Genomic DNA, 26,211 nt, shown 5'->3' with positions numbered 1-26,211 from the left:
CATTGCTGTCTCCAATATCTATACTACTACCATTTCAGTAAATACAGTAAAATGCAATGAGGATAATGAAATCCAGTTCATTCCAGTAATAATAATAATAGCACATATAATCATGTATACAGGTACAACACTTCTGCTGTTATATTGTGGCCTCTTCAGTCGATACATTTAAATAAATACAAATAAGATTAAAAAATAAATAAAGAATGTGTAATAAATAAACAACAACAACGTGATGGTTCCACTATGTATTACTGTCAGTTATATACAATGTAAATACTATGATGATGGTTCCACTATGTATTACTGTCAGTTATATACAATGTAAATACTATGATGATGGTTCCACTATGTATTACTGTCAGTTATATACAATGTAAATACTATGATGATGGTTCCACTATGTATTACTGTCAGTTATATACAATGTAAATACTATGATGATGGTTCCACTGTGTATTCCTATTAAGTTACACACAATGTAAATTCTTCAGGGAATGAATGGTCATGGGATGGCCCTCAGGCTATGGCAATCATATACATATAACCATCTCTCTGAATGTCATCCCCTTCTAGAATCCTGTGCCTCTCCCAGTATTATATGACTGTATTGATCTGATCTCAGTGTTTTGTGGTTGGCAGCTAGGTCTTTTAGGTGATCTTTAAAAGCTCCGGTATTAGATACGGTGATTGTTGTTAAAGGCTCATGTTTTTTCTGAGGGGAAGAAAAGGGATTAAACGTTTTGTGACTTGTGTCTGCACTGAAGGTAGCCTACAGTAGTCTTCTGAACAACACAGTGGCCCAAGCTTTGGATAATTGTTCAAATCTGGAAATGATCTCATTCAACTAGAGTTTGAGTGTTTGACAATAAATAGTTCTCTGCAAAGCGAACCACAGGTATTGTACTGCTAAGATTCACAGAGCGGAGAAGTGAAACTCGGAGGTCGGGCTCCTCAGATTGCATATAAACATGACATGATCTTTTTTTTTTGAATAACAGGATATTTGATTTAAAACTGCTACATTGATTAAACATGATTGATTACGTAGAAGTAGTGTTGGTCTCTAGCATTATATTGATTACCTTCTTCTTTTCTGCAAGAGCCATATCTCCATCTAGTTTTCAGTGTGCTCCTTTTGCACCAGAATGGATATGGTTAGTGGATAAAGGTCTCTTATAAGAATCCCTTCTACAGTATGTGACGTCATGTGTTTTGGTTACTGTGTTTTTCTATATACATGTCCATGTCTCTTCTATCCAGAACATTTTCTTAAGGAACTCAGTCGGGGCCCCAAATCACTCATTTTCTTAAGGAACTCAGTCAGGGGCCCCAAATTACTGTTGAAAGTGAGAAAAGTGGAATACACCAGGTGCAATTTCTACATTTGGTTCTGCATCAGCCATCATCAGTTGTCCACTTGTTATGTCAGTCACTGACAACCACTCAATTATCCCGTGTCAGCTGACATGTTTTAGATTGTTAGGTAAAGTAGTCTAGCCATGTCACAATGTCACCGGCTTTCTAGCCTCCACCGATCTACGTTTCTTTTTCCATTAGTTTTGTCTGTATTGTACACACCTGGTCCCCATTACGTTTTCATTATTTCCCTATTTAACCCTCTGGAGCCATCATGGTTTTGGTGCTTGTTTCTGTCAGAGTCTAGGTGATGTGGGTAAGGCAGAGTCAGGTGCAGGACACAGAGATGAGTAATACTAGTAACTTTACTCAAAAATAGTCTTCCAACAATGTTTTACCCGCAAGGTGGAGGGGGGGCCCCCAAAAGTCTAGAGGCGCTTCGGCTCTATGGATATCAATAATTCATTAACTAAGCCTACAGGATGGCGTATAGACGGAGGGCATTACTGCATGCAGAAAGGCATTCAGTGTATTAGTCACTCCCATCCGCAACACTAATAATCATTATTATAAGGCATTATAAAGTCTCATAGTTGCTTATTACCAGTTATAAAGCGTTTAACATACAATTATAGATGATATGTTAAAACTCAGTCTATTATGTATTGTTCCCATCTGCAGCACTATTAACCAAACTGAACTTTCTTGTTAATTCAGCTTTGTTTCTTCCTGTTGCGGAAGTATCTTTAGATCCAAGCCCCTCCGGCTCGCTTTGATATTTAAATGATATCCACACTGGTCTCTGGATCGCTGGTTCCAGCCTGGTGTGTTTAGGATGGGAGAGGGGGGGGGGGTACGGAGGGAGAGGGGAAAGAAGGTGAGTGGGGGTGAAACAATCTGGGCTCTGGATCGAGACTGACAAAAAAAGGGAAGGGTGGAGAGGCCTGCCACTGTGCCGCTGTTATTGAGCTATATTTGGCAGTGGTGTGTGGGTGTGTATCAGTCTGGCATGGGGGGAGTCAGTCTTCCTCTCGTGTGTGTGTGGGTCAGCTGGGAATGAGAAGAGATGGGGGGATTGAAGGATGGTGACGGTGAGTGTACAGCACGCTGGGTTTCAGACTGACTGAGGAGGGGCCGAGGGGCAGATCTATTTTTACCCATGACAGGTTTAGCTGACAGTGAGCCAATACGATGAGGGAATCAATGTCTTCTGCTATAGATGTGATGCTCTTCCCACGTTTCTTTCAGAAGGTGTTGAGGTATTTGAATGGCTTAACTTGATACCTACCCTGGTTATCCTGTTCATGTCTCCAAAGTTATGGCTGAGATAAGATAGTACTTTATTACTCCCCCATAGGGAAACGTTATTACACCAACCAATAGAAAACACACCAATAAATACACAAAACGGAACAACGGACACAGCATCTATGCACCATCACACCATCTATGCACCATCACACCATCTATGCACCATCACACCATCTATGCACCATCACACCATCTATGCACCATCTAAGAGCAGCACATTGTGTGGTGACTGACTGTTGGTGGGTGATATAAACCTGATAATACTGCTTAGATGGGAGGTTAAAGCATGGTGTGGCAGCATCTCACTGTTTATAGACAGAGGAACATTAGTAGATGTATGTTGTAATAGTCTTCACCTCACACACACGCTCCTCAGACACGACTGCATTGGAAAGCACTACAGGAACTTAACATGAACTGGAACTGGCAGTAGCTACGCAGGTCACATGGGTCCAGGGCCAGGCCAGACAGGTCACATGGGTCCAGGGCCAGGCCATACAGGTCACATGGGTCCAGGGCCAGGCCAGACTGGTCACATGGGTCCAGGGCCAGGCCACATGGGTCCAGGGCCAGGCCAGACAGGTCACATGGGTCCAGGGCCAGGCCATACAGGTCACATGGGTCCAGGGCCAGGCCAGACAGGTCACATGGGTCCAGGGCCAGGCCAGACAGGTCACATGGGTCCAGGGCCAGGCCACATGGGTCACATGGGTCCAGGGCCAGGCCAGACAGGTCACATGGGTCCAGGGCCAGGCCAGACCACATGGGTCCAGGGCCAGGGTCACAGATGGGTCCAGGGCCAGGCACATGGGTCAGACAGGTCACATGGGTCCAGGGCCAGGGGTCCAGGGTCCAGGGCCACAGGTCACATGGGTCCAGGGCCAGGCCAGACAGGGTCCAGGGCCAGGCCACATGGGTCCAGGGCCAGGCCAGACAGGTCACATGGGTCGAGGGCCAGGCCAGACAGGTCACATGGGTCCAGGGCCAGGCCACATGGGTCCAGGGCCAGGCCAGACAGGTCACATGGGTCCAGGGCCAGGCCACATGGGTCCAGGGCCAGGCCAGACAGGTCACATGGGTCGAGAGCCAGGCCAGGCCAGACAGGTCACATGGGTCCAGGGCCAGGCCAGGGCCAGGCCAGACAGGTCACATGGGTCGAGGGCCAGGCCAGACAGGTCACATGGGTCCAGGGCCAGGCCACATGGGTCCAAGAGGGCCAGGCCAGACAGGTCACAGACAGGTCACATGGGTCCAGGGCCAGGCCACATGGGTCGAGGGCCAGGCAGGGCCAGGCCACATGGGTCACATGGGTCCCAGGGCCAGGCCAGGCCACAGGTCACATGGGTCCAGGGCCAGGCCAGGGCATGGGTCCAGGGCCAGGCCAGACAGGTCACATGGGTCCAGGGCCAGGCCACATGGGTCCAGGGTCCAGGCCAGACAGGTCACATGGGTCCAGGGCCAGGCCAGACAGGGCCAGGCCAGACAGGTCACATGGGTCAGGGCCAGGCCACATGGGTCCAGGGCCATGGCCAGAGGCCAGGTCACATGGGTCCAGGGCCAGGCCACATGGGTCCAGGGCCAGGGTCGAGGGCCAGACAGGTCACATGGGTCCAGGGCCAGGCCACATGAGGGCCAGGCCAGACAGGTCACATGGGTCCAGGGCCAGGCAGACAGGTTATCAACTCAGTGACGCAATGGGCTACTTTGAGAGCTTGGATGGCCTTAGTAGGTGTTTTTATATCAAGTAGCAAGTTATTTAGACTGATATCATCTTGGTTGATAATTTGAAAACATGGAGTCTTAGCATAATTTCTTTGTAAACCTTCTGTTCTCTCTCTGTTCTCTCTCTGTTCTCTCTCTGTTCTCTCTCTGTTCTCTCTCTCTATATATATATATATCTATATATCTCTCTCTCTCGCTCTCTCTCTCTCTCTCTCTCTCTCTAGGGTTCAGCTGATTCCTACACTAGTAGACCCTCAGATTCCGACGTGTCCCTGGAGGACGACCCGGAGGCGTCTCGGCTAGAAGCCGAGCGCCAGGCCCAACTGCAGCTGGAGAGAGCCAAGGTACGGAACCTGGCTTCTAACCCCTCGTCAGTTGGAGAGAGCCAACATGCTAGAAATTTAAAGGCAATGTTCTCGCATTCGCGGAGTCAGTGCATCCTTTCGTAAACACTGTTTTATGTATCTGTCTGTCCTCCCCAGTCAAAACCCGTAGCATTTGCAGTGAAGACCAACGTGAGCTACTGTGGTGCTCTAGATGCTGACTGTCCTGTCCAAGGTGCTGCTATCAACTTTGAAACCAAAGACTTTCTACACATAAAAGAGGTGAGAGGAGTTCAGTAGGCGTCATTACCAACGATCACTATCACGTCCTCACCATCACCACTAGAATGACATTTCTTTAGTTGTTGCAGTTATCTTAAACAGTAGCTATTGGAACCCAGTCCTTACACATTCACAATATGTATGGCCATGACAACCACAGGCATCTCTATCACGGCGGTTACTACCACTGCTGCCATATTGTCGAAACAGCAGTGACAACAGTTTCAATTGGACTTGACTGGAATCCATTTTTGTCTCTTTGCAGAAATACAGCAATGACTGGTGGATTGGTCGGCTGGTGAAGGAAGGGGCAGACATAACTTTCATCCCCAGCCCGGTGAAACTGGAGGCCATGCGGATCAAACAGGAACAGAAACAGGCCCAGAGGTCAGGGTTCATCGTCTCTCCCTGCTACATCCAGAGTCTCTTTCTCAGTAGTGTTTCCTTGTGTCGTCTTCTACAATCCTCTCCCTGCCTCCTCAAAACTTCAACAAGGTTTTTTAAATGATTCCTTGGGTATCATAAGGATGCAAGGGAGGGTTTAAGGAGATGATTCAAGGAGAGGTAAGGTACTTGTATAGTCCTTGAATCCTCGTCTTGCTCATCGGCACCATGTTGTTGTCCTGCAGGAAAGCGGCGAACTCATCGTCGGGTTGGAGATCCGCACCACCTAGTGCAGGTGAGTGACTGCTGTTGGGTGACTGACCACACCACCTGCAGGTGAGTGCAGGTGAGTGACTGACCACACCACCTGTGGGTGACTGACCACACCACCTAGTGCAGGTGAGTGACTGCTGTTGGGTGACTGACCACACCACCTAGTGCAGGTGAGTGACTGCTGTTGGGTGACTGACCACACCACCTAGTGCAGGTGAGTGACTGCTGTTGGGTGACTGACCACACCACCTAGTGCAGGTGACTGACCACACCACCCAGTGCAGGTGAGTGACTGCTGTTGGGTGACTGACCACACCACCTAGTGCAGGTGAGTGACTGACCACACCACCTAGTGCAGTTGGGTGACTGACCACACCACCTAGTGCAGGTGAGTGACTGCTGTTGGGTGACTGCAGGTGAGTGACTGCTGTTGGGTGACTGACCACACCACCTAGTGCAGGTGAGTGACTGCTGTTGGGTGACTGACCACACCACCTAGTGCAGGTGAGTGACTGCTGACCACACCACCTAGTGCAGGTGAGTGACTGCTGTTGGGTGACTGACCACACCACCTAGTGCAGGTGAGTGACTGCTGTTGGGTGAGACCACACCACCTAGTGCAGGTGAGTGACTGCTGTTGGGTGACTGACCACACCACCTAGTGCAGGTGAGTGACTGCTGTTGGGTGACTGACCACACCACCTAGTGCAGGTGAGTGACTGCTGTTGACTGACCACACCACCTAGTGACTGACTGACACACCACCTAGTGCAGGTGAGTGACTGCTGTTGGGTGACTGACCACACCACCTAGTGCAGGTGAGTGACTGCTGTTGGGTGACTGACCACACCACCTAGTGCAGGTGAGTGACTGCTGTTGGGTGACTGACCACACCACCTAGTGCAGGTGAGTGACTGCTGTTGGGTGACTGACCACACCACCTAGTGCAGGTGAGTGACTGCTGTTGGGTGACTGACCACACCACCTAGTGCAGGTGAGTGACTGCTGTTGGGTGACTGACCACACCACCTAGTGCAGGTGAGTGACTGCTGTTGGGTGACTGACCACACCACCTCAGGTGAGTGACTGCTTTTGACTGACCACACCACCTTGCAGGTGAGTGACTGCTGTTGGGTGACTGACCACACCACCTAGTGCAGGTGAGTGACTGCTGTTGATGACTGACCACACCACCTAGTGCAAAGTGAGTGACTGCTAAAACTTGGGTGACTGACCAAATGTACCACCTTGCAGGTGAGTGACTGCTGTTGGGACTGACTGACTCCACCACCTTGCAGGTGAGTGACTGTGTTGGGTGACTGACCACACCACCTAGTGCAGGTGAGTGACTGCTGTTGGGTGAACCACACCACCTAGTGCATTCCAACCCACCTAGTGCAGGTGAGTGACTGCTGTTGGGTGACTGACCACACCACCTTGCAGGTGACTGGATGAACACCACCTAGTGCAGGTGAGGGTGCTGTTGGGTGACTGACCACACCACCTAGTGCAGGTGAGTGACTGCTGTCTTGACTGACACACCACCATCTGCTCTTAGGGTGACTGACATGCAGGTAAATGTGTTTTCTCTTGTTTTTACAACACCACCTAGTGCAGGTGAGGGACTGCTGTTGGGTGACAACTGCTGTTGGGTGACTGAACACCACCTAGTGCAGGTATGACTGCTTGGGTGACTGACCACATGATTCTGACTGCTGTATGACCACACCACCTAGTGCAGGTGAGTGACTGACCTAGAATTAAGAACTGACCACACTGTGCAGGTGAGTGACTGCTGTACTGACTGACCACACCACCTAGTGCAGGTGACTGTTTTGCTCTTAGTTGATGACACCACACCACCTGTGCAGGTAGATTCTAATCTCAATGACTGGAGGGTTTATCCATAATCAATCAATCAATCATATTTATTTGATAGGGCCCATCAGCAGTTGTCATCCAGAAACCCAGTAACTAGAGTAATCAACCAAATGTACAGCATTCTGAGGTCGACAATTCAGGGCCTTACTAAAAACATAGTAAAACTCTGGGTTCTAGATTTCATGCTCCAAAGTGGGTCTTGGCCCGTTTCAAGCCTAGTGTGTTTTGGCCCGTTCCTCAATGAAGACAGTGTTGTTGCATTTGACTGATGAATACGAAAGGGTCTGAAGGTTGCAAGACACGATACCATCTGCTCTTAAGCAGGAAGCAGAAGCAGGTATGTTTGTAATGCCAGTGTGTGAACTGTTTTGCCACTGGTAGATTCTAATCTCAATGTTCCAAGCCCATTGTGTGTACATGGCCAGGGCCTTACTAAAAACATAGTAAAACCCTAGTGGGGGTCTGGCCCGTTCAAGCCCAGTGTGTTTGGCCCGTTTCAAGCCCAGTGGGGGTTGGCCCGTTCCAAGCCCATTGTGTGTTGGCCCGTTCAAGCCCAGTGGGGGTGGCCCGTTCCAAGCCCAGTGTGTGTTGGCCCGTTTCAAGCCCAGTGGGGGTTGGCCCGTTTCAAGCCCAGTGTCCAAGCCCAGTGTGTGTTGGCCCGTTCCAAGCCCAGTGTGTTCCAAGCCCAGTGTGTGGGCCCGTTCCAAGCCCAGTGTGTGTTGGCCCGTTTCAAGCCCAGTGTGTGTTGGCCCGTTCCAAGCCCAGTGTGTGTTGGCCCGTTTCAAGCCCAGTGTGTGTTGGCCCGTTTCAAGCCCAGTGTGTGTCTCCCCTGCAGACAGAGCATCTCCCACCCTATGATGTTGTTCCTTCCATGAGGCCGGTGGTGTTGGTGGGGCCGTCACTGAAAGGCTATGAGGTGAGAGGCTGGTCGATACGCACACACACACGCACCACACCTTCCTTGGCCCATTAAGCTTTAAGATTTTATTGGCCCATTAAGATTTTTATTTTTATTTAATTTTACTAGGCAAGTCAGTTAATAACAAATTCTTATTTACAATGACAGCCTACACTGGCCAGACCTGGACGACACTGGGCCAATTGTGCACCACCCTATGGGACTCCCAATCACGGCCATTTGTGATACAGCCCATACTGTTGTACATGCACAATATATAGAGTAGATGATTTGTAGGTTAGGTCAGGAATGGATATAAGATGATACTGTCATCAATGTGACTGTATTGAGCTTCTTAGCCCAACAAACACATTGCACAACAATAAGGCTTATAATTGAATCAAATATCTCCATGCTTCAACATTATCTCTCTCTTTCTCCTGTGTGGATGCAGACTGAGAGACAAGCAGTTTGTTTTGTGTGTCTATGAAATATTTATGCATTTCTCTGGTGAAATGTGTTTTGTGGATGCTCCAGAGGCATACATCAGCCTCTCTCTGACTCTCTCACTCTCTCTTTCTCTCTCACTCTCTCCCATAGACAGCAGGAGAGCAGAAGCAGGAGGAGTGCTTGGTTGTATCCCCTATTTCACAAGACATTCATTTTCCATCTCTCTCTAAGCTCCACAGCCTGTTAGACGAACATCACTCTATAAGCTCCACAGCCTGTTAGACTAACATCTCTCTCTAAGCTCCACAGCCTGTTAGACGAACATCACTCTATAAGCTCCACAGCCTGTTAGACGAACATCTCTCTCTAAGCTCCACAGCCTGTTAGACGAACATCACTCTATAAGCTCCACAGCCTGTTAGACGAACATCACTCTATAAGCTCCACAGCCTGTTAGACTAACATCTCTCTCTAAACTCCACAGCCTGTCAGACTAACATCTCTCTCTAAGCTCCACAGCCAGTCAGACTAACATCTCTCTCTAAACTCCACAGCCTGTCAGACTAACATCTCTCTCTAAGCTCCACAACCTGTCAGACTAACATCTCTCTCTAAGCTCCACAGCCAGTCAGACTAACATCTCTCTCTAAGCTCCACAGCCTGTCAGACTAACATCTCTCTCTAAGCTCCACAGCCAGTCAGACTAACATCTCTCTCTAAACTCCACAGCCTGTCAGACTAACATCTCTCTCTAAGCTCCACTCCACAGCCTGTCAGATGAACATCTCTCTCCAAACTCCACAGCCAGTCAGACTAACATCTCTCTCTAAGCTCCACAGCCAGTCAGACTAACATCTCTCTCTAAGCTCCACTGCCAAAGCCTGTCAGATTAACATCTCTCTCTAAACTCCACAGCCTGTCAGACTAACATCTCTCTCTAAGCTCCACAGCCTGTCAGACTAACATCTCTCTCTAAGCTCCACAACCAGTCAGACTAACATCTCTCTCTAAGCTCCACAGCCAGTCAGACTAACATCTCTCTCTAAGCTCCACAGCCTGTCAGACTAACATCTCTCTCTAAGCTCCACAGCCAGTCAGACTAACATCTCTCTCTAAGCTCCACAACCACAACCAGTCAGACTAACATCTCTCTCTAAACTCCACAGCCTGTCAGACTAACATCTCTCTCTAAGCTCCACTGCCACAGCCTGTCAGACTAACATCTCTCTCTAAGCTCCACTGCCTGTCAGACTAACATCTCTCTCTAAGCTCCACAGCCAGTCAGACTAACATCTCTCTCTAAGCTCCACAGCCAGTCAGACTAACATCTCTCTCTAAGCTCCACATCTCTCTCTAAGCCAGTCAGACTAACATCTCTCTCTAAGCTCCACATCTCACTCTAAGCTCCACAGCCTGTCAGACTAACATCTCTCTCTAAGCTCCACAGCCTGTCAGACTAACATCTCTCTCTAAGCTCCACTGCCACAGCCTGTCAGATTAACATCTCTCTCTAAGCTCCACAGCCTGTCAGACTAACATCTCTCTCTAAGCTCCACAGCCTGTCAGACTAACATCTCTCTCTAAGCTCCACAGCCAGTCAGACTAACATCTCTCTAAGCTCCACAGCTCAGACTAACATCTCTCTCTAAGCTGCCACAGCCTGTCAGACTAACATCTCTCTCTAAGCTCCACAGCCAGTCAGACTAACATCTCTCTCTAAGCTCCACTGCCTGTCAGACTAACATCTCTCTAAGCTCCACAGCCTGTCAGACTAACATCTCTCTCTAAGCTCCACAGCCTGTCAGACTAACATCTCTCTCTAAGCTCCACAGCCTGTCAGACTAACATCTCTCTCTAAGCTCCACAGCCTGTCAGACTAACATCTCTCTCTAAGCTCCACAGCCTGTCAGACTAACATCTCTCTCTAAGCTCCACAGCCAGTCAGACTAACACAGCCTGTCAGACTAACATCTCTCTCTAAGCTCCACAGCCTGTCAGACTAACATCTCTCTCTAAGCTCCACAGCCTGTCAGACTAACATCTCTCTCTAAGCTCCACAGCCTGTCAGACTAACATCTCTCTCTAAGCTCCACAACCAGTCAGACTAACATCTCTCTCTAAACTCCACAGCCAGTCAGACTAACATCTCTCTCTAAGCTCCACAGCCTGTCAGACTAACATCTCTCTCTAAACTCCACAGCCTGTCAGACTAACATCTCTCTCTAAGCTCCACAACCAGTCAGACTAACATCTCTCTCTAAGCTCCACAGCCTGTCAGACTAACATCTCTCTCTAAGCTCCACAGCCTGTCAGACTAACATCTCTCTCTAAGCTCCACAGCCTGTCAGACTAACATCTCTCTCTAAGCTCCACAACCAGTGCCACAAACTCCACAGCCTGTCAGACTAACATCTCTCTCTAAGCTCCACAGCCTGTCAGACTAACATCTCTCTCTAACTCCACAGCCTGTCAGACTAACATCTCTCTCTAAGCTCCACAGCCAGTCAGACTCTCTCTCTAACATCTCTCTCTAAGCTCCACAGCCAGTCAGACTAACATCTCTCTCTAAGCTCCACTGCCAACATCTCTCTCTAAACCCACAGCCAGTCAGATTAACATCTCTCTCTAAGCTCCACAGCCTGTCAGACTAACATCTCTCTCTAAACTCCACAGCCTGTCAGACTAACATCTCTCTCTAAACTCCACAGCCTGTCAGACTAACATCTCTCTCTAAGCTCCACAACATCTCTCTCTAAGCCTGTCAGACTAACATCTCTCTCTAAGCTCCACAGCCTGTCAGACTAACATCTCTCTCTAAGCTCCACAGCCTGTCAGACTAACATCTCTCTCTAAGCTCCACAGCCTGTCAGACTAACATCTTCTAAACTCCACAGCCTGTCAGACTAACATCTCTCTCTAAGCTCCACTGTCAGACACAAGCCTGTCAGACTAACATCTCTCTCTAAGCTCCACAGCCTGTCAGACTAACATCTCTCTCTAAGCTCCACAGCCTGTCAGACTAACATCTCTCTCTAAGCTCCACAGCCTGTCAGACTAACATCTCTCTCTAAGCTCCACAGCCTGTCAGACTAACATCTCTCTCTAAGCTCCACAGCCACAGCCTGTCAGACTAACATCTCTCTCTAAGCTCCAACATCTCTCTCTAAGCCACAGCCTGTCAGACTAACATCTCTCTCTAAGCTCCACAACCACAGCCTGTCAGACTGAACATCTCTCTCTAAGCTCCACAGCCAGTCAGACTAACATCTCTCTCTAAGCTCCACAGCCAGTCAGACTAACATCTCTCTCTAAGCTCCACAGCCAGTCAGACTAACATCTCTCTCTAAGCTCCACAGCCTGTCAGACTAACATCTCTCTCTAAGCTCCACAGCCTGTCAGACTAACATCTCTCTCTAAGCTCCACAGCCTGTCAGACTAACATCTCTCTCTAAGCTCCACAGCCTGTCAGACTAACATCTCTCTCTAAGCTCCACAGCCATCTCTCTCTAAGTCAGACTAACATCTCTCTCTAAGCTCCACAGCCAGTCAGACTCTCTCTCTAACATCTCTCTCTAAGCTCCACAGCCTGTCAGACTAACATCTCTCTCTAAGCTCCACAGCCTGTCAGACTAACATCTCTCTCTAAGCTCCACAGCCTGTCAGACTAACATCTCTCTCTAAGCTCCACAGCCTGTCAGACTAACATCTCTCTCTAAGCTCCACAGCCTGTCAGACTAACATCTCTCTCTAAGCTCCACAGCCAGTCAGACTAACATCTCTCTCTAAGCTCCACAGCCAGTCAGACTAACATCTCTCTCTAAGCTCCACAGCCTGTCAGACTAACATCTCTCTCTAAGACTAACATCTCTCTCTAAGCTCCACAGCCTGTCAGACTAACATCTCTCTCTAAGCTCCACAGCCTGTCAGACTAACATCTCTCTCTAAGCTCCACAGCCTGTCAGACTAACATCTCTCTCTAAGCTCCAACATCTGCCTACAGCCTGTCAGACTAACATCTCTCTCTAACTCCACAGCCTGTCAGACTAACATCTCTCTCTAAGCTCCACAGCCAGTCAGACTAACATCTCTCTCTAAGCTCCACAACCACAGCCTGTCAGACTAACATCTCTCTCTAAGCTCCACAGCCTGTCAGACTAACATCTCTCTCTAAGCTCCACAGCCAGTCAGACTAACATCTCTCTCTCCACAGCCAGTCAGACTAACATCTCTCTCTAAACTCCACAGCCTGTCAGACTAACATCTCTCTCTAAGCTCCACAGCCTGTCAGACTAACATCTCTCTCTAAGCTCCACAGCCTGTCAGACTAACATCTCTCTCTAAGCTCCACAGCCTGTCAGACGAACATCTCTCTCTCAACTCCACAGCCTGTCAGACTAACATCTCTCTCTCAACTCCACAGCCTGTCAGACTAACATCTCTCTCTAAGCTCCACAACCAGTCAGACTAACATCTCTCTCTAAGCTCCACAGCCTGTCAGACTAACATCTCTCTCTAAGCTCCACAGCCTGTCAGACTAACATCTCTCTCTCAACTCCACAGCCTGTCAGACTATCATCCCTCTCTAAACTCCACAGCCTGTCAGACCACACACGAACTTCTGCCCTTATTTAATACACCATACAGATTTGTGTTCCTTCACTTTCTAAGTATTTCAGAGAGGGAGGAAGCGGGGGAGACAGGTGGAGACAGGGAGAGGAGAAGCTAGAGAGAGAGGGGGGTGAGAGAGAGAGAGAGAGAGAGAGAGACAGAGAGACGGAGAGACGGAGAGAGAGATTCAACACAGGGATCAGTGTTCTCTCTGTTCCTAACCAATCATCACACTCCCCTCTGTCTCCCAGGTAACAGACATGATGCAGAAGGCCCTGTTTGACTTCCTGAAACACAGGTTTGATGGAAGGTGGGTACAGCCAGAACCACTATGGAATAAGTGTTATAACTGTTTTGTAAAAATCCTTTATGATTTTGAATGCAGTGTATCCGCTTGTCTGGCTGGAATTGTATTCTTATATTGTAAAAAAAAAATGGAATCCATCCATCCAGCTAACTATCTTTGTTTTTAGAATCTCTATCACGCGGGTGACTGCTGATCTGTCATTGGCCAAAAGGTCTGTATTGAACAAGAAGGCTATCATGGAGAGGTCCAACACACGCTCCAGTCTTGGTAAGAACAGGAGGACTTGTCCTGCAGCACTCATCATCTTTAATATAGACATTTGTTTGTTTTTCATCTTCATTTAGGGTGTGTAATAACCCTCTGTCAGTCCTGAGTACATGGTTTAGACTGTTATGTTGATAGATGTACTACAGGTGTAGAATCTTCTGTTGATCACACTGTTGCAGAACTTTCGTGCAATAAGGAAATGTAAAACTTGTAGTGTATTTGAGATTTAAAAAGGCTTCTGAAGTTTGTAATTTCCACTTTGATTTTTCAGGCTTGATTTTCCCTTATGAAACATTCATTAACCCCTAGAAAAAGGGCCATCAATTATAATCCACATAATAATTCACATTTCCTGTTGCTTTAGTATTATTTTCCTGCTGTAGCAAACTGTCTCGAATTAAGTTCCAACATCTGTATATGACTCAGGACAGATCACACTTTCTCTGTACTCAGCCCCTCTCTCTCTCTGTCTCTCTGTGTGTTGGGGTGGTAGCTGAGGTCCAGAGTGAGATTGAGAGGATTTTTGAGCTGGCTAAGACTCTACAGCTCGTAGTTCTGGACGCAGACACTATCAACCACCCAGCACAGCTCCTCAAAACATCCCTGGCTCCTATCATCATTTACGTTAAGGTGTCCTCTCCAAAGGTAAGGACTGATCCACTACCAGCACACGGTTAGTCAGCCAGTTAGTCAGTTAGTCAGCCAGTTAGTCAGTCAGCGAGACAGCCAGTCAGCCAGTCAGCCAGTTAGTCAGCCAGTTAGTCAGTCAGCGAGACAGACAGTCAGTCAGTCAGCCAGCCAGCAGGCCAGCCAGCCAGCCAGTCAGTCAGCCAGTCAGTCAGCCAGTCAGTCAGCCAGCCAGTTAATCAGTCAGCGAGCCAGCCAGTCAGCCAGTTAGTCAGTCAGCCAGTCAGTCAGCTAACCAGTTAGTTAGTCAGCCAGTTAGTCAGTCAGCCAGTCAGCCAGTCAGTCAGCCAAACATTCAGTCAGTCAGGGCAGTCAGCCAGCCAGTCAGTGAGCCAGCCAGTCAGCCAGCCAGCCATGTAGTCAGTCAGTCAGCCAGCCAGTCAGTCATTCAGCCGGTCAGCCAGCCAGCCAGTCAGTCAGTTATCCATCCATCCAGCCAATCATTCAGCCAGTCAGTCATTAAGCCAGGCAGTTAGTAAGCCAGCCAGTCAGTCATTAAGCCAGCCAGTTAGTCAGCCAGCCTGTCAGCCAGTCATTCAGCCAGCCAGTCAATCAATCAGTTAGTCATTCAGCCAGCCAACCAGCCAGCCAGTTAGTCAGCCAGTCAGCCAGTCAGCCAGCCAGCCAGCCAGTCAGTCATTCAGCCGGCCAGTTAGTCAGTCAGCCAGCCAGAAAGTCAGCCAGCAAGTTCATTATTTTCTCTTCTCTCCCAGGTTCTTCAGAGGCTCATTAAATCTCGGGGGAAATCTCAAAGTAAACACCTCAATGTACAGATGATGGCAGGGGACAAACTAGCACAGTGTCCACCGGTATGTAATGAAAATAATACGTATACATTTATTTGTACAACAATCTCCATTATTCTGTCTGTCCAGCATAACGGTAGGCTTACACTCAGCTGATAGGGGTGTTAATAGCATTCCCCTGAGGCTTACCATTTAGTTTTTGACATTGTGTTAACATCTCATCTCTCAGGAGATGTTTGATGTGATCCTGGATGAGAACCAGCTGGAGGATGCATGTGAACACCTAGCAGAATACCTGGACATCTACTGGCGCGCCACTCACCTGCCCTGCTCCGCCCCCCTCAACCCCCTATTGGACCAGAGCGAGGTCACCCCGCCCTCCGCTAACTCCAGCCAACAGGTGAGCTGTTGCCGTTGTGCTGTGCATCTTATTAATGCGCTTCCTGAGATTGTCAATTGTGCAGAGCGACTGTAACGGGAAAAAATAAGTACTTGAACGCCACTAAATAATCTGTTCCTGGACCTGTTGTCATTCTGCTGTTAGCTATTCTCTCATTCATCCTTGTCTTTCTGTGTTTGCAGTTCTCCGAGACTCAAGAGTTAATAGAATGATCACTCCCTCGCTACCACAGGTCTGGGTAAGTAGGACCCTCTCACTATCCCTCCCTAACCCTTTTCTCTGTTCTATTCTATTCTACTCTATTTGATTCTAAAAGGAACAGCCACTGCTGTGGGTCAGATGTAAGGGGTCAGAATTTAGAGGTCACCGGGGGTCACAGGGGGAGCAGGGGTTGGCAAGGAATAGCTGTCTGGATAGGCACCATCTCCACAGGCCAGCCCCTCTCTATCCTGGAGAGGGGAAGGAGGGCAACAGGGGGGCAGGGCAGCTTGGAGAGAGAGAGAGAGAGAGAGAGAGAGAGAGAGAGAGAGAGAGAGAGAGACAGAGAGGAGCATGACAAGGAAGAGGAGGAGGAAAAGGAGAACACCCCCTAACGAAGACGGACTCCCACCTCCACGCTGCCCCCTGCTGGAGATTCCCAGAGTGCCTTGACTACTCCCAGCGTGGCGTGATGCGTCTCGTCCCTGCAACCGGACCGTCATCTTGTCCTGGACAAAACACTACCCTTACACCCCCACCCGAACCCACCCTAGCAGCACTCAAAACCACTTAGCGGTACCACCTAAACAGTTACACTACTGTTCAAAAGTTTAGGGTCACTTAGAAATGTCCTTGTTTTTGAAAGAAAAGCACATTTTTTCGTACATTAAAATAACATGAAATTGATCAGAAATACAGTGTTAGACATTGTTAATGTTGTAAATGACTATAGTAGCTGGAAACGCCAGATATTTTATGGAATATCTACATAGGTGTACAGAGGCCCATTATCACCAACTATCACTACTGTGTTGCTATGGCACGTTGTGTTAGCTAATCCAATTTTATCATTTTAAAAGGCTAATTTATCATTAGAAAACCCTTTTGCAATTATGTTAGCACAGCTGAAAACTGTTGTTCTGATTAAAGAAGCAATAAAACTGGCCTTATTTAGACTAGTTGAGTATCTGGAGCATCAGCATTTGTTGGTTCAATTACAGGCTCAAAATGGCCAGAAACAAAGAACATTCTTCTGAAACTCTTCAGTCTATTCTTGTTCTGAGAAATGAAGGCTTCTCCATGCAAGAAATTGGCAAGAAACTGAAGATCTCGTACAGCGCTGTGTACTACTCCCTTCACAGAACAGCGCAAACTGTCTCTAACCAGAATAGAAAGAGGAGTGGGAGGCCCCGGTGCACAACTGAGGACAAGTAGAGGAGGACAAGTACATGGGCCTCTGTAACGCCTATGTAGATATTCCATTTTTAAAAATCAGCCTCCTCCAGCTACAATAGTCATTTACAACATTAACCATGTCGACACTGTATTTCTGATCATGTTCATGTTATTTTAATGGACAGAAAAATGTGCTTTTCTTTAAAAAACAAGGACATTTCTAAGTGACCCCAAACTTTTGAACAGTAGTGTAGGTACAACCCAAACTGCCTCCAGACACAGATGGGTTGGTTCAGTTCACATGCTGAAACAACAAGTGTAATGTAATGCTTATTAGTGACTGTAGCATAGTGTGGCATAGGTCACAGTGTCTTCCATCACTACAATTTTCTGTAAGTCAGGATTTAAAGATTTGACTGAGTATTTGCTGGAATTAGGGCCCACTGGGCAGAGTGGTCACCATTGTATTCACATGTGTTCAGGCACCTGGGCTGGTACACTATGTAATGACCTTACCTTTCTCTTTCTTTATAGATCTGGTAAAGAGACCAATCCAACTCGACCAAAATTCCATGTCAACCCCATTCAGAATCTCCTCATTGCCCTCCATAAAAATTAGCCTACATTTAAGCTATTGTTTATATGTGTATTTGACACTATTTTGGAGTGAAAATCGGATTAAAATGCTTGTATGGATGTCAACCCCAATACAGGTTCATGTCATCATCACTAATCAACTGATTTACACTTAAAAACGGCTTCAAGTACTACCACCGATTTCTATATGCTAGCTACGCTACCAGCTTCTACGAACAGAAATTAGCATTTAACAGACTTTTTTATAATCACGAAAAGGACTATTTCTAAATATTATGCAGCGAAAACAGTAGCAACCACATTGTGGGCCTGTTAGAACACAAAGATCTTGACAGATTTGAAGAATATCCACTTTGTATAATCTGATTTTTAGAATGTGTTTATAGATGGTATCCTTGTTGTTTCCCCGCGGTCTGCGTTCCATTGATCTCTTAACGGCATATATTGCTCGCTTTCGCTTGCTTGATAACTTGTTTTTTTCCCTGGTCTGTTTTGTATTGTGTTTCCGTAGCTAACTGTTTTTGTAGGTGTTATATAGTGACACAGAGGAATCAAACATATATGAATCAGAGCACATCAAAGCACATTATCAAAGCACAAACTTGCACACTGTCATCTACAACTCTTATGTATATTTATAATGTATCAACATAATGGATCTACAGAAGATCAGAGTAGTTTTGCCATTGAATCCACCAATCAGATCGCAGATAGGGACCGAGAGAGAAGGAGTCAGACCAGACACTTTTGCATGTCTGCCTGAAATGTATATATACATTTTTTTAATGACCATAAAGATCATCAGTACTTGAGGAGATACGTTAACCATTTGTAGGGAAGTTCTAAACTTTTAGGCAACACACGAACACTTTCCCTAAAACCAATTCCAGACTGTCCAGAATGTATCACTGTGCAGCCTACAGTACAGGACTTTACTGCTATTTGAGCAGTTGATTAGCACTTCTTATAACAAGATCAGTTAAAGTTCTGATAATTAATTCAGTTAAAGTCCCAGTGCTCCAGTGTTGAGTAGCCTATAAATGATGCTTCCACTATAATTCAGTTCTTACGAATTGTGATGTAAATCAAGCCATTCCACTGTAATCACAAGGACTGTGACAAAGCAGAGAGGAAGAGGAAGAGAGAGGCCCAACTCTGCAGCAAATCGGTCTCCCTCCAGCAGGTGGCGTTTTTATGTTGTTTCACCCATCAAGCAATGAGTTTTTGGATGGTTGTCAATGAGAGAGTGTTGAATTTGGTCAACAAAATAATTTATGGGTTATTTGCTACGTGAGGTTTATTTGATCAAATAGAAGTTTCGTAATGCTTAAATTGTTACTATTGTACTGATATAAGTTGGAAAAAACACTTTATATCGGAGTTGTCTCGAAATGGCTATGCATATTTATGGCATGAGGCTAGTAGCATAGCGTCTCTCTCCATTGAATACAGGAGGTTGATGTCAACAACCCTCATTGAATATTTAAAAAAAATGATTATAATAATGAGATGTATCAACCAATCCAAAGAAAGGATAGGGGGGAGCTAGACAGCCCGCTGTGCCGCTTTGTGGACAACGACTCCCATTGTTAGGGAGGAGAGACGTATATCTTGTCAGTATATCCATAATCCTTGGCCAAAGGGTGTCCATAGCACTTCCTGTCATTCATGTGTGTGGAGCGAGGGACCTCTAGTGGTGGGCTTGTGTCACGACACCTGAAGTGACATAGTATTCAATGTTACCCAATTGTAATACCATAATAGAATGTCAACTTATAATAAATCTGAATATAATAGGTAATCTATTCACTATGGATAGGAGAATGATGATGTGTTGACCATATGTAGATCAAACACCATTTGTATGAGCTTCCAACCTTTACCAATTCGTAACATATTGTAACATATTCGTAACAAATTGCTACGAATTGGAATTAGCAACATATCATACACATTTCAGGATTATAATTTCAATTAATCAAGCAAATGTATTTATAAAGCCCTTCTTTACATCAGCTGATGTCACAAAGTGCTGTACAGAAACCCAGAAATCCAGAAATCTCTACCGCACCTGCTGTCTCTAGAGAGTTGAAAACAGCAGGTCTGGGACAGGTAGCATGTCTGGTGAACAGGTCAGTTTAACAGTTGAAACTGGAGCAGCAGCACAGCCAGGTGGACTGGGGACAGCAAGGAGTCATCAGGCCAAGTAGTCCCGAGGCATGGTCCTACGGCTCAGGTCCTCCGAGAAAGAAAGAGAAAGGGATAGTAAAAGAGAGAGAGAAAATTAGAGAGAGCATACTTAAATTCACACAGGAAACTGGATAATAACAGACAGGAGGGGTCAGGAGACACTGCGGCCTTGTTCGACGATGCCCCCGGACAGGGCCAAACAGGCAGGATATCACCCCATCCACTTTGCCAAAGCACAGCCCCCAAACCACTAGAGGGAAATCTTCAACCACCAACCTACTATCTTGAGACAAGGCTTAGTATTGCGTATTGTGCACAGCATCGTACGAAAGGGATGACGTTGTGCACAGCATCGTACGAAAGGGATGACGTTGTGCACAGCATCATATGAAAGGGATGACGTTGTGCACAGCATCGTACGAAAGGGATGACGTTGTGCACAGCATCATATGAAAGGGATGACGTTGTGCACAGCATCATAAGAAAGGGATGACGTTGTGCACAGCATCATATAAAAGGGATGACGTTGTGCACCATTTTCACCAACCCGTTTTGGCTCATGAGCGCTACTTTCAAAACTACTGGTTAAATTATAAAACACCTTTATAAGGTTTCTTTAAAGGAGCTACGTGTATGTTTTTTTGCATAGTAGTACAGACCTGAAGCTTTCCCAAGAAAACACGAGCTTTAAGCACAGAGCAGCACGCATCTCAGTACAGAGAAACACTCACATAAGTATTGCTTTGTCATTACATAAAACTATACATTAATGAAATGAATTACTACCACAGTTAATTAAATGTATGTGCATGACAACATATTTATTTTTTACAAGTAGAAGGATATCTCATATTTATTTTACAAGTAAAAGGAACGTCATATTTATTTTACAAGAACATATCATATTTCTCTCTAAGTAGAAGGGCTTTCCAGGACCATAATAAGTCACTATAGCTTTTTACTTGTCATTCTGAAGAGAAAATGAATGGATGACAATCACATTATGTATTCAGTATTTATGTATCATTACATATTTGTATATATTGTATATTTAAGCAATAAGGCCTGAGGGGGTATGCTCTATGGCCAATATACCACGGCTAAGGGCTGTTCTTAGGCACAACGCAACATGGAGTGCCTGGATACAGCCCTTAGCTGTGGTATATTGTACCATGTACCACAAACCCCCAAGGTGCCTTATTGCTATTATAAACTGGTTACCAACTTTAAAAATATATATGTTTTGTCATACCTGTGGTATATGGTCTGATATACCACGGCTGTCAGACAATCAGCATTCAGGGCTCGAACCACCCAGTTTATAATTCATTCTCAGTTCTTCCTCAGTAATATTAAGGTGCACAAAATCTACAAATGTTGACAGACAACATCTAGGAAATGTACTGTAGACCTACTTATATGCTCATGTCTTCAAAGCCTCATAAGCATGTATTTATATGAAACACTGAACGTGTCCACTACTTTTGAGCAGAGCCATGTGCCCTGGTCAAACGATGTGCACTACAGGGGACAGGAGGCTGTTCAGATGCAACCACTGTAATTATTTCCATTGATTGACCTCTAACCTAACATTTTTGCAGTTTTGAGAGACATTATAAGGCTTGAGAACTACACAACACACACACACACATACACCAACCAAGCACAGTTTCACTGCTGAAACACAGCAATCTGAATCAATCTCACTTGCATTCCATTTTTATTGCAGGTAATTTATATATATTTTTTAAACAAGTAAAATCTTTGGACATCCGAAGCACAATTTTTTACTATTATAATTTTCAATCGTTTTTCCCCCCGACATACCTAAATTCTGTATGCAATACAAAGTCTTCTAGCTTCGACAAGACAGTAGCTGAACCTATCAAGACTCCTCTTCTGTTTAAGACGGGGTAAAAACTGCACTATTTTTATTTTTATGTCTGATTTATATTTATACTGCAATACATGCACCTCTGCTGTACCCACCACCACCTCCAATACTGAATATGATGTCTGGTGTAATAACAACAATGTTCAGAAATGTCAACATATGAAATGTCCTACTAACCTGCTGTAACCGATAATGTACAGAATGCATCTGTTTTCAATAGCACATGATGAAAAATAAGAACATAAATGAATAAACAAAACATTTTACTGATGTTTACAAATGCTCTGGCTTTGTTATTTCAGAAAATCCCCCACCACATAATTTGTCCAGTATTCAACAGTAGTTGGGTGATTGGACAGAAACAACCACTATGTCACCAGCAGATGGAAGTGTTTACCTTGTTAGACTGTACCATGTCTGTTACCTGGGAGACTAGGGGAGGATGATGATTGGTTAGGAACAGAACTCACTCTCTCTCTCTCATCCTGTTGTATCTCTGATGCTGTGGTCCCTGTCAATCCGCCCATGTCCAGTATGCCAGCCAGAAGGTTAAAGCCTTTGGTCAGGGAGGTCCAGCCCCCCCCCCCACCCCTTCTCTCTCTCCCTCTCTGATGCTGTGGTCACTGTCTCCCCGTTCATGTCCTGTGTGCCAGCCAGCAGGCTAAACAAGGCTATGTGACATCAGAGAGGTTTCAAATGTAGTGTCTTTGGCTTTGTGACAAGTGATGTCATTGCCAGTGGTGACTAGGACACACTGGAGTCCCATTACGTCCTGGCTGTGGGACTAGGGCACACTGGAGTCCCACTGGCCTCCTGGCTGTGGGACACACTGTCTGAGTCCCATTACGTGGCCTCCTGGCTGTGGGACTAGGGCACACTGTCTGAGTCCCATTACGTGGCCTCCTGGCTGTGGGACTAGGACACACTGTCTGAGTCCCATTACCTCCTGGCTGGCCTCCCCATGGCTGGCTGGGACTAGGACACACTGTCTGAGTCCCATTACGTGGCCTCCTGGCTGTGGGACTAGGACACACTGTCTCCCATTACGTGGCCTCCTGGCTCCCATGTCTGAGTCCCATTACGGGCCTCCTGGCTGTGGGACTAGGACACACTGTCTGAGTCCCATTACGTGGCCTCCTGGCTGTGGGACGTGGCCTCCTGGCTGTGGGAGGACACACTGTCTGAGTCCCATTACGTGGCCTCCTGGCTGTGGGACTAGGGCACACTGTCTGGTCCCATTACGTGGCCTCCTGGCTGTGGGACTAGGACACACTGTCTGAGTCCCATTACGTGGCCTCCTGGCTGTGGGACTAGGACACACTGTCTGAGTCCCATTACGTGGCCTCCTGACCACACTGTCTGAGTCCCATTGACTAGGACACACTGTCTGAGTCCCAAAGATGGTGTCTGAGTCCCATTACGTGGCCTCCTGGCTACTATGTCTGAGTCCCATTACGTGGCCTCCTGGCTGTGGGACTAGGACACACTGTCTGGTCCCATTACGTGGCCTCCTGGCTGTGGGACTATGTCTGAGTCCCATTACGGGCCTCCTGGCTGTGGGACTAGGGCACACTGTCTGAGTCCCATTACGTGGCCTCCTGGCTGTGGGACTAGGGCACACTGTCTGAGTCCCATTACGACTGGGACACACTGTCTGAGTCCCATTACGTGGCCTCCTGGCTGTGGGACTATCACTGTCTGAGTGGACTAACAACACCCACGTGGCGTGGGACTAGGGCACACTGTCTGAGTCCCATTACGTGGCCTCCTGGCTGTGGGACTAGGGTCTGAGTCCCATTACGGGCCTTGGCCAGGACACACTGTCTGAGTCCCATTACGTGGCCTCCTGGCTGTGGGACTAGGACACACTGTCTGAGTCCCATTACGTGGCCTCCTGGCTGTGGGACTAGGACACACTGTCTGAGTCCCATTACGGGCCTCCTGGCTGTGGGACTAGGATGTCTGAGTCCCATTACGTCAGGTCAGTCCCAGCCTCTGTGGGACTAGGGCACACTGTCTGAGTCCCATTACGTGGCCTCCTGGCTGTGGGACTAGGGCACACTGTCTGAGTCCCATTACGTGGCCTCCTTACTGTGGGACTAGGGCACACTGTCTGAGTCCCATTACGTGGCCTCCTGGCTGTGGGACGAGGACACACTGTCTGAGTCCCATTACGTGGCCTCCCTGGCTGTGGGACTAGGACACACTGTCTGAGTCCCATTACGTGGCCTCCTGGCTGTGGGACTAGGACACACTGTCTGAGTCCCATTACGTGGCCTCCTGGCTGTGGGACTAGGACACACTGTCTGAGTCCCATTACGGGCCTCCTGGCTGTGGGACTAGGGCAAGTCCCATTACGTGGCCTCCTGGCTGTGGGACTAGGGCACACTGTCTGAGTCCCATTACGTGGCCACCTGGCTGTGGGACTAGGGCACACTGTCTGAGTCCCATTACGTGGCCTCCTGGCTGTGGGACGAGGACACACTGTCTGAGTCCCAGGGCCTCCTGGCTGTGGGACTAGGACACACTGTCTGAGTCCCATTACGTGGCCCCTGGCTGTGGGACTAGGACACACTGTCTGAGTCCCATTACGTGGCCTCCTGGCTGTGGGACTAGGACACACTGTCTGAGTCCCATTACACCTCCTGGCTGTGGGACTAGGGCACACTGTCTGAGTCCCATTACGTGGCCTCCTGGCTGTGGGACTAGGACACACTGTCTGAGTCCCATTACTGTGGGACTAGGACTGTCTGAGTCCCATTACGGGCCTCCTGGCTGTGGGACAGTCTGAGTCCCATTACGGCCTCCTGGCTGTGGGACTAGGGCACACTGTCTGAGTCCCATTACGTGGCCTCCTGGCAGTGGGACTAGGACACACTGTCTGAGTCCCATTACGTGGCCTCCTGGCTGTGGGACTAGGACACACTGTCTGAGTCCCATTACGTGGCCTCCTGGCTGTGGGACTAGGACACACTGTCTGAGTCCCATTACGTGGCCTCCTGGCTGTGGGACTAGGGCACACTGTCTGAGTCCCATTACGTGGCCACTGTCTGACTAGGACACACTGTCTGAGTCCCATTACATGTGGCCTCCTGGCTGTGGGACTAGGACACACTGTCTGAGTCCCATTACGTGGCCTCCTGGCTGTGGGATGAGGACACACTGTCTGAGTCCCATTACGTGGCCTCCTGGCTGTGGGACTAGGACACACTGTCTGAGTCCCATTACGTGGCCTCCCATTAGTCCCATTACGTGGCCTCTGGCTGTGGGACTAGGACACACTGTGGCCTCCTGGCAGTGGGACTAGGACACTGTCAGTCCCATTACGTGGCCTCTGAGTCCCATTATGGCCTCCTGGCTGTGGGACTCCTGGTCCCATGGCCTCCTGGCTGACTAGGGCACACTGTCTGAGTCCCATTACGACACAGTCCCATTACGTGGCCTCCTGGCTGTGGGACGTGTCTGAGTCCCATTAATGGCTGTGGGACCACACTATTCCCAAAACACCAGGGTTACAATCCTATTTATCAATAGAACATCCCGGGTGGAGGGTTTACAATAGGCAGATCCATGGATAACATCTGGCGACATCCAGGGTTTACAACCCAGGGAATATTATCTAACCAGGGTTTTACAATCCTATTATCTACACCAGGGGGTTAGGACAAAACACACCCAGGACAGAAACACAGGCAAACACAGACTTATCTGACAGTCTGATCAGTGGCCTCTTGTCCCATTAACGTGGCACCTGGCTGTGGGACAATGGGGTCATATTGGCCTCTACAGGACAGGAGTCCCAGGTCAGGCCCCTATTATCTGTCTGAGTCCCATTACATGGCAGGGACACACTTTACCCAATGGCCTACTATCTACATGGCTCAGGCTGTGGGATCAGGGCCTCCTTGTGGGACTAGGACACACTGTCTGAGTCCCATTATCTGGCTGTGGGACATCAGGGTTTGTGGGACAACACACTGTTGATCCCATTACATGGCCTCCTGGGTGGGACGGACACACTGTCTGAGTCCCATTACGTGGCCCCTGGCTGTGGGACTTATCTGAGTCCCATTACCCTCCTGGCTGTGGGGTTTGGCACAATCCCTTATCTACATCAGGGTTTACAACCCTATTATCTACATCAGGGTTTACAATTATCCTACAACCCTTTATCTACATCTACATCTACATTAGGGTTTACAACCCTATTATCTACATTATCACAACCCTATTATCTGGGGTTTACAATCCTATTATC

The 26,211-nt window shown here is 47.6% G+C and overlaps 1 protein-coding gene across 1 annotated transcript; it reads left to right on the top strand.

The window, feature by feature from the left end:
* Positions 1–3,477: 3,477 nt before the first annotated feature.
* LOC135559288 (voltage-dependent L-type calcium channel subunit beta-3-like) lies at positions 3,478–22,233 on the top strand. Its single transcript, XM_064993479.1, has 14 exons — positions 3,478–4,269; positions 4,617–4,736; positions 4,875–4,997; positions 5,263–5,384; positions 5,627–5,680; positions 7,857–7,872; positions 8,371–8,451; positions 13,743–13,801; positions 13,965–14,065; positions 14,559–14,710; positions 15,466–15,561; positions 15,728–15,898; positions 16,081–16,136; positions 17,807–22,233. Exons 1-13 carry the CDS (start codon positions 3,478–3,480, stop codon positions 16,108–16,110), a joined length of 1,917 nt encoding a protein of 638 aa, XP_064849551.1. The 3' UTR covers positions 16,111–16,136; positions 17,807–22,233.
* The last annotated feature ends 3,978 nt before the right edge of the window (positions 22,234–26,211 follow it).

Source organism: Oncorhynchus masou, chromosome 18 (genome assembly GCF_036934945.1).
Source record: "Oncorhynchus masou masou isolate Uvic2021 chromosome 18, UVic_Omas_1.1, whole genome shotgun sequence".
NCBI lineage: Eukaryota > Metazoa > Chordata > Actinopteri > Salmoniformes > Salmonidae > Oncorhynchus > Oncorhynchus masou.
This window is presented reverse-complemented; position numbering and strand designations above follow the sequence as displayed.

Coding starts and splice junctions, on each gene's coding strand:
- LOC135559288 (XM_064993479.1), top strand. CDS start 3,478: ATGGGTCAGACAGGTCACATGGGTCCAGGGCCAGGGGTCCAGGGTCCA. Junction 5,385..5,626: donor GAACAGAAACAGGCCCAGAG/GTCAGGGTTCAT, acceptor GTTGTCCTGCAG/GAAAGCGGCGAACTCATCGT. Junction 13,802..13,964: donor AAACACAGGTTTGATGGAAG/GTGGGTACAGCC, acceptor CTTTGTTTTTAG/AATCTCTATCACGCGGGTGA.